We start from the raw sequence: 8,414 nt of genomic DNA on the forward strand, positions 1-8,414 counted from the left end.
ATTGATTCGTAGAATTTAATTTAAATGACCCCCCTCTCACTTACTGGGTGGAGTCCTAATGCTTCTGAAACTTTGCACAGTGTGAATTTAAATATCAGTTGAAATATTGCATTAATATAAGTCAGGAGTTCTAGAAAAACCCTATTATATGTATTATTATGCCAAACCGTATTAAATGTATCTATAAAATGAATCAAAAACGTCCCTTTTCAACGAGTATCAAATTAAAATTCAGATATTTTGGAGATTTGACCTACCAACTGTACTTCGGAGTTGTGAGGAATCGAGAAAATATACGGGTTTTAATAACACGTTTTTTCAAGAGTATTTAAAATTACTTTGTCTATCCTTACTTAATTGTGTAGAGCTTGGATGAGAAATGAGCCAAGTAATGTAAACCAAGGACCCCGGGAGAGAACTCCTACGCCTCCTCCTCCCCCTGGTTCCAGTACAGAGGAGTCTCCTGATGTTTATTCTCTACCCCCACCTGATCCTCCTCAATCTACTACCGGGGACAGGTGCATACAATTTATTTTCTATAAAGGATATGGGTAAACAATAAACATTGAACTCCTGTCCTAGAAGGAGTAGATATAGAACTATATTGTCTAGGTGTCCCAGGATACCTCCTGTAGGTCCCCCTCCTGTCCTAGAAGGAGTAGATATAGAACTATATTGTCTAGGTGTCCCAGGATACCTCCGGTAGGTCCCCCTCCTGTCCCAGGAGTAGATACAGAACTCTATTGTCTAGGTGTCCCAGTATACCTCCATTAGATCCCCCTCCTGTCCTAGAAGGAGTAGATATAGGATTATATTGTCTAGGTGTCCCAGGATACATCCTGTAGGTCCCCCTCCTTTCCTAACTATATTGTCTAGGTGTCACAGAATACCTCCATTAGGTCCCCTTCCTGTCCTAGGAGTAGATATAGAACTATATTGTCTAGGTGTCACAGAATACCTACATTAGGTCCCCCTCCTGTCCTAGGAGTAGATATAGAACTATATTGTCTAGGTGTCCCAGGATACCTCCATTAGGTCCCCCTCCTGTCCTAGAAGGAGTAGATATTGAACTTCAACACTCGGATTCAACTCCCCCTGCTGTACTCCTCAGTAACCATATGGTCAGGTAAGATACTCAATTTTTAGATCCCTCAAAGGTCTGATTCATATAATGCGAGAATTAGTTAAACCATGTATGATAGTTGAACTTCTTCTATTCTTATTCATTATTTTTGAAATCAGAAGGTTGGAATAAAGATTGTACTAGTCCTCCCTAAATTAATTTTTATACAGTTCAGTGTGGCTAGTGCTTGGAACTGTCCATTGTTTAAAATTCAAGTTTAGTTGAATTATTTGTAGAATTTTTATTAGTTTGATTGATGGATGTTTAGAATTTTGATAAGTTTGATTGATTGATTCGTAGAATTTAATTTAAATGATCGATTTGTCGAATTTTAATTGATGTTTTGTTGAAATTAGTTTGATTGATCGATGTATAGAATTACGTGGTTGATTGATTGATTGATTAGTTGATAAATATTTGTTTAAGATGGTGGGAGGTTCGGAAGTCCTGGCGACAAGCATCTGTGGATAATGAGAAGAGATTTGTCAAGAGTTTCAAGATTTTAAAGGATATGTTTGATAAATAGGCCGGATATGTCCTATCTGTTATCTATATATAAATTTGGCTTGTCTGTTTGTTTGTATCCAATAAACGTCAAAACGGCTAAGCCGATCGGGCCCAAATTTTTTGTGGGACCTCACATGACCCCAGGGAAGGTTATGAATGATAAAAATTTTAAAAAATGTGTTTTAAAGGTTTTTAATTTTGTAAAAAAAAAATTCTTGAAAATCCTCGAATTTTTTTTTTTAAATCCACAAAAAATTTTTCTTCTTTGTTTTAAAATGTAAACATAAAGAACATGTTCAAAATTTAAATAGAAGATGGGCCCCCTAACAGCCTAGAAGAAGGGCGCGAAGCGCCTTGAATTTTATAATTGGGCCGGATATGTTTTATAAATAGGCCTGGCATGTATTATTAATAGGCTGGATATGATCGATAATAGACCAGATATGTCCCATCTGCAGGCCGGAAATGGTTTATAAAAAGGGCTGATATGTTCTTCTAACAATCCGGCTATAGAAAATAAGAATACTTTCTCATAGTGATCATAGTCGAACTAAGAAGAGGTGTTTAAGGGTTTGTTTACATTTTGATGTTACATATTAGGACGGAACTGGAACTTGTTGTAAACATTATCCAAATTCCTTTCCCCCTGATCGTCCCTATATCTCCTCAGAAATTGTACATAGTGAATAATAAACCAATTAGTCTTGTATATTATGTACATATTCTTATGGAAAACGTACTTATTGTCCACCAACTATATTAAAATATTTCAGAAAAATGGGACCTGAACTTAACAATGTGATTCTATTGGCTGACAGTTATAAGATCAGGAAATGCACCATCAGAATTACGCATTTTAAAAATCATATTACTTAATTGACTTATGACAAATTATTTCACCCTTCCCCCACTCCCCTCTGGAAAAAATGTTTTTAGGTTATTTAACACTGAAGTGCAGAATGGGGATAATAAGAGACTTACCAAGAAACATTTGGTTAAAGGTTTCACAAAGTTAATGACAATTATTAGATTCCCCCAGATCTTTAAACATTTTATTCGTAATAAGTGTATTATAATATACGTAAAAACTATATTTTTCAAATAAGCCTTTTTGTTAATTTTGAGTTATACTCAGTCATCATCTTCAGTACCCCCCTGGCACTACTAGAGTTTACTCCTACTTCGAGTCCAGGGGTGGAAAATATGATAAAACAGGAATATTCTACAATTAATCAATCAATATTCTACAGTTCAACTTATCAATATTCTTCAATCAATCGATCATAATTCTACTGCTCAGCTAATCGATATTCTTCAATCAATCGATCATTATTCTACAGTTCAATGAATCAATCTAATCAATTATATATTCTAATCTTTTACAGTTCAATTAATCTATCAATATTCTACACTTCTCCTGTTCATCCAATCAATCAATATTTAGCACTTTTAGTGTTCAATCAATCATTATTCTACACTTCTTCTGATCAATCAATATGTAAGTGGCAACTTTGAATATGATTTACTATTTACAATGAAGAATATATTCAGCATTCTTCGGACTGCAGTACATTAGTACTCCACATTGTTCACATTGTAGAATTTTCAGTATTCTTCGGGCTGCAGTACATCTTGAAGAAGTGGTTGGTGGGTCAGGTACTCAACCAGCAGATGATTGATGAAGCAGAGATTATTCTGAACAGGGACACGGTCTATTTATTGCTCAACGTATAGAACCTACGTAATTATAAGTGAACCTCCGTGTCATTACCTTTGAAATTTAGGGTCACTCAGGGGTGTGTATTTTTTCGAAAAATCATTTCTCCACTTTTAATTTTTTTTCCCCAGAAGTTTTGTACGTTTTAAGGGCTTTATTCGCTGGATTGTGGAAAATTACTGATTTGTAGGGTTAGAATAAAAAAATATTTTGGAGAAAATGTCAAAAATAATGAAAAAAATGAATATTTTTTAATCCTGAAATGTTTTCTTTTTGAGATCTCTTTTGTAATTTAAAATGGGGTTATCGAGTGAGCTAATTGACCGTTCTACTATTCAGACACTTCAAGGGTGCAAAACTTTTTAACAGAGAAGGTAAATATCAGTAAAGACATCGGTTTGGGGAGATAGAGTAGTTTGAAGAATTCATCAGGTCAAGTCTTTATTAATCATTCTTGAAACTTTATTGCTCTAGGGATAAATATATAATCTCGTATTAATTCAATCAATTATTCTCTATTGTTCTCTTTGTTCTAACTGAATAAGGGAATTATGACGTAGTTTCAAATTTCCCTTTAATTAATAAGTTTCATATCTAATTCATAACGGGACCCTTTCCATATTTGAGCCTGACGCAAGAATGAAGGCGCGTAATTGATAGAATTTACCAGTTTTTAAGAAAATTTACGATATCCTGCTTTTTAATACAGAGAATAAAGTTTAAATTAATCGTTGCATATCTGGCATGTAATTCTTTTAAGAGAGGTTCGCTTGAAAATTCAGGACTTGCATTTTAAAACCCAGCCATAAAAAACCCCACCCAATATAACCCACTTTAAAAAAAAACACCTGTGAGTGGGCTTTTTTGGGTTTTATTGGAGTTTTTTTTAGAATTTTTCTAATCATTGCCTTTTCTTCCCTAATGATAAACTCTTCAAGAAATAAGGTCTACTATCAACTGAATTGATTTTTAGGAGCACTGAAAGTAACACATTTATTCATTTTCCAAGACTTAAACCAATGATCTTAACAACATGAATATAGAACGAATAATGATTTATTTAAAAAAAAATATTAATCAAAGTAATCAACCTGGTCAGTGGTCACTCCGGACTTTAAGACGGTTTCGGGTTTTAGACCAGACAAATCCAATTGTAGAAAACTTTTGAAGCAATCGATTATCTGCAGTGCTTGTTGAATGTTGATATTGAAAAAAAGATACACAGAACTTCATAAGCGTTTTCAAAATTTGTTGCGATAGAACAAGGATACAAAATTTCTTAGTCATTTTCATATGTGAATGAGCTGAAGTTTTTCGGTATTTAACAGTAGTTTCCCTTCTTGAGCATATACATATATATCTACCGATTAATCTGAGTAGCCCCACCCCCAATCAGAAATATGTATCCAAGTGAGAAAATAGAAGTATGTCTGAAATTCATAGAACTATAATATAAAATTGCAGTATAAAGAAGTGAGGTGATACTATTGTATTTGAAGAGTATTTATATACGATTATAATAGCCTATTATCACAACAATATTTTTATTTTTCATAACCTATAAAGTTCACCTATCGCTTTAAAAAAGTCTTATTATTATGAATTAGTATGAATTTTTGAAGGTTCTAAATACTTTCAACTGAAAACCCCAATAAACCTCACTGGTCTGTTTTTTTTTAAACCCCGGTTTTTCAAGACTGTTTGAAATCACGTGAACAGTCCCTTTAATCTAGGTTGGGAGTATATCCTGCATGAGCACAAGGGAAGACTGCCCCTAAGGATCCGAGCTGCCCCTGAAGGTTCAGTTCTTCCAACTAAAAATGTTCTCTTCAGCGTAGAAAATACAGATCCAAAGGTAAACACTTAAAGGGACTGTATGCGAATTTTAAGTCTAAAAGTCGAATATAGCAATGTCCGATTCACAACGGTACCCTTGAAACCTTAATCTGAATAAAAATCTGACTTTAAAAGTGTTAATTTCTAGCTGTAAATTTCGCCATTGATTCTCATAAGCATGAGATGCTCTAGTCACTTTTGCAGAGAACCCACAAATAAAACTAATAAGTTTATTTAAACAAAAGCATGCATATCTAATAATATCCGTAATATTCACAAGAAATTACACATCCCTTTGATTTGTAGATACTGTTTTTTATTATTATTATTGAATCCTATGGGATTTCAAATCATATATTAAATAAAAATATTTCTATTGGATTGGATTCGCATTTCATTTGCATTTGTTTTGGTTTCATTTTATTTTATTTTATTTTAATTGATTTGATTTCATTTGATTTGATTTGATTTGATTTGATTTGATTTGATTTGATTTGATTTGATTTGGTTTGATTTGATTTGATTTGATTTGATTTGATTTGATTTGATTTGATTTGATTTGATTTGATTTGATTTGATTTGATTTGATTTGATTTGATTTGATTTGATTTGATTTGTCAGGTTCCGTGGTTAACGAACTATGTCGAAACAGTTCTAGTGCAGACCTGGTATCCTACAACAGTAGCTACTGGGTCTTACTTCCAGAAACTCAAGGTAGGAGGAACAGTACTAGTGTATCCTATTACAGTAGGTACAGGATCCTTCTCGAGGTAGGAGGAACAGTGCTAGGGTATCCTACTACAGTAGGTACAGGATCCTACTCAAGGTAGGAGGAACAGTACTAGGGTATCCTATTACTGTAGGTTCAGATTCCTACTCAAGGTAGAAGGAACAGTGCTAGGGTATCCTACTACAGTAGGTACAGGATCCTACTGAAGGTAGGAGGAACAGAACTAGGGTATCCTATTACTGTAGGTGCAGGATCCTTCTCGAGGTAGGAGGAACAGTGCTAGGGTATCCTACTACAGTAGGTACAGGATCTTACTCAAGGTAGGAGGAACAGTACTAGGGTATCCTACTACAGTAGGTACAGGATCCTACTCAAGGTAGGAGGAACAGTACTAGGGTATCCGACTACAGTAGGTACAGGATCCTACTCAAGGTAGAAGGAACAGTACTAGGGTATCCTACTACAGTAGGTACAGGATCCTACTCAAGGTAGGAGGAACAGTACTAGGGTATCCCACTACAGTAGGTACAGGATCCTACTCAAGGTAGGAGGTTAGTGCTAGGGTATCCTACTACAGTAGGTACAGGATCCTACTCAAGGTAGGAGGAACAGTACTAGTGTATCCTACTACAGTAGGTACAGGATCTTACTCAAGGTAGGAGGAACAACCACTTGTATCATTTTTAAAATCAAGAGAGGATTTTATTTCATATTCCACTTAAATTAGGAATTCCATTTCGGGGGTCTTTTCAGATTTTTCTTCTTATTTTTCTTCTTTTGTTGTAGATTGCCGAGTATTTGTCTGAAACTGCCGAATCTATGGATAAACTACCCATCATGCTTCATGATTTTGGATACAGGTTAGGCTTTTCGACAGGGGTACGCACTTTTTGATATTTCTAACCTAAATGTTCATTCAATTTCCCCCAATTCAGCAAAAAAAATACATTTTAAAAGTTAAATCATTTTATTATAATTTAATTAAGGGGCAGTAGTAGTGTAGAATCCGCGGGAATCGGTGGTTTGGCGCATTTGGTGAATTTTGAAGGTTCGGACACGCTTGCTGCTCTATTCACCGCTGAGAAATATTACGGCGAGAACAATGCCGCGTTTTCTGTTCCCGCCACAGAGCACAGCACAATGACCAGCTGGGGGAGAGACGGTGAAAGCGCAGCGGTCAGGTAGTAATCAAATTTTTAAAATTTACTTTTCTGTAGTATGTTAAGATGACAAAATATTTCTTATTATAGATATATCATGGATAAAGTACCTACCGGCCCTATCTCTATTGTATCCGACTCCTATGATATTTTCAACATGGTGGAACATATTATGGGGGAAGAACTAAAGGAAAAGGTCAATATTTCCTTATTTTACGTTGATTGGTCGCTGTTTTTAAATAAAAATATGAATGTCAATGATTGTCTCATCAAAGTTTTTATTTGAACCGATTAAACCAGATGAGTTGATTCATTGACATATTTCCTAGATCGAGTCACGTGATGGAGTTCTGATAGTCCGTCCTGATAGTGGGGAACCATCTGAGATGGTGCTGAAAACTCTAAACCTCATAGGAATAATCAACTGTTTTAACCACAATCTGTTTTCTAGACGTCTTATTTTCTCTAGTAGCCATCTTGTTTTCTCTAGTAGCCATCTTGTTTTCTTTAGTAGCCATCTTGTTTTCTCTAGTAGCCATCTTGTTTTCTCTAGTAGCCATCTTGTTTTCTTTATTAGCCATCTTGTTTTCTCTAGTAGCCATCTTGTTTTCTCTAGTAGTCGCCATCTTTTCTTTAATAGCAATCTTGTTTTCTCTAGCATCCTTATTGTTTTCTCTAGCATCCATATTGTTTCCTCTAGCAGCCATATTGTTTCCTATAGTAGCCATCTGTTTCCTCGAGCAGCCATTTTGTTTTCTCTAGTAGCCATATTGTTTCCTCTTGTTGAAATATTGTTTTCTCTAGGAGCCTTGTTTATCTCTTAGTAAATCAATTTCCAAAGTTCAAAGAATTTTGTGCTACTGAATTTTATTAAAACTTATTTTCATTTATTGAAGACTGTTGATGGTTTAGGAGAAAAGTTTGGATACACTGTCAACAGTTTAGGATACAGGGTTTTACCGCCTTATATATCCGTTGTTCAAGGTATATTAAATATCTGATTTAGTCACTATCGCTAAATAAATAATAATAAATAATAATAAATAAAGCTCTTGCATAATTCCTTTCTTATTTAGCCAAACAGTCATATTCCACTGAATTTTAGAAGGTGCGAGGGACGGTTTGTTTAAGTCCCTTGTGTAGTTTTCAATGTTTAAACTTTATTTCAAAGATAGCTTTATTATCGTTGCCCCCCGACCTTTTTAAAGGCTTTAACTTAAATAATACTGAGGATTCAAAATAATAAATATATTATTGACTAAGAGTAAGAAGGTGGGGGGGGGGGCGAAGCCCCTTCTACTAAGAATAACACTATAAATGCCACCCACCCTTGAAAGTTAC

General features: G+C 34.8%; 3 protein-coding genes across 5 annotated transcripts in view; all 3 read left to right on the plus strand.

Annotated features, from left to right (window-relative positions):
* LOC111705386 (protein lin-37 homolog) overlaps positions 1-1,730 on the plus strand; it is a 4,537-nt gene extending 2,807 nt beyond the window's left edge. The window contains exons 4-6 of one of the 2 annotated variants that reach the window (XM_023477915.1): positions 366-518; positions 1,013-1,126; positions 1,550-1,730. In XM_023477915.1, coding sequence (XP_023333683.1) covers positions 366-518; positions 1,013-1,126; positions 1,550-1,649 — 367 coding nt within the window. In that variant the 3' untranslated portion in view covers positions 1,650-1,730. Of the gene's footprint in view, positions 1-365; positions 519-612; positions 722-1,012; positions 1,127-1,549 lie in introns of those variants that run through there. The other variant, XM_023477916.1, reaches the window with a different exon arrangement.
* The window catches only part of LOC111705384 (GPN-loop GTPase 3-like), a 20,301-nt gene continuing 13,294 nt past the window's right edge, over positions 1,408-8,414 (plus strand). The window contains exons 1-3 of one of the 2 annotated variants that reach the window (XM_023477910.1): positions 1,408-1,419; positions 5,044-5,046; positions 5,238-5,245. The gene's annotated coding sequence lies outside the window, so the exon portion shown is untranslated. Of the gene's footprint in view, positions 1,420-4,099; positions 4,112-5,043; positions 5,047-5,237; positions 5,246-8,414 lie in introns of those variants that run through there. The other variant, XM_023477911.1, reaches the window with a different exon arrangement.
* Positions 1,945-8,414, plus strand: part of LOC111705382 (nicotinamide phosphoribosyltransferase) — a 10,658-nt gene continuing 4,188 nt past the window's right edge. Inside the window, exons 1-11 of the mRNA XM_023477903.1 lie at positions 1,945-2,460; positions 2,766-2,845; positions 3,240-3,333; positions 3,687-3,721; positions 5,081-5,202; positions 5,805-5,897; positions 6,700-6,773; positions 6,900-7,094; positions 7,164-7,269; positions 7,403-7,487; positions 7,986-8,057. Coding sequence (XP_023333671.1) covers positions 2,408-2,460; positions 2,766-2,845; positions 3,240-3,333; positions 3,687-3,721; positions 5,081-5,202; positions 5,805-5,897; positions 6,700-6,773; positions 6,900-7,094; positions 7,164-7,269; positions 7,403-7,487; positions 7,986-8,057 — 1,009 coding nt within the window. The 5' untranslated portion in view covers positions 1,945-2,407. The remainder of the gene's footprint in view (positions 2,461-2,765; positions 2,846-3,239; positions 3,334-3,686; positions 3,722-5,080; positions 5,203-5,804; positions 5,898-6,699; positions 6,774-6,899; positions 7,095-7,163; positions 7,270-7,402; positions 7,488-7,985; positions 8,058-8,414) is intronic.

The sequence above is a fragment of the Eurytemora carolleeae genome, unplaced genomic scaffold (assembly GCF_000591075.1).
Source record: "Eurytemora carolleeae unplaced genomic scaffold, Eaff_2.0 scaffold624, whole genome shotgun sequence".
Classification (NCBI taxonomy): domain Eukaryota; kingdom Metazoa; phylum Arthropoda; class Copepoda; order Calanoida; family Temoridae; genus Eurytemora; species Eurytemora carolleeae.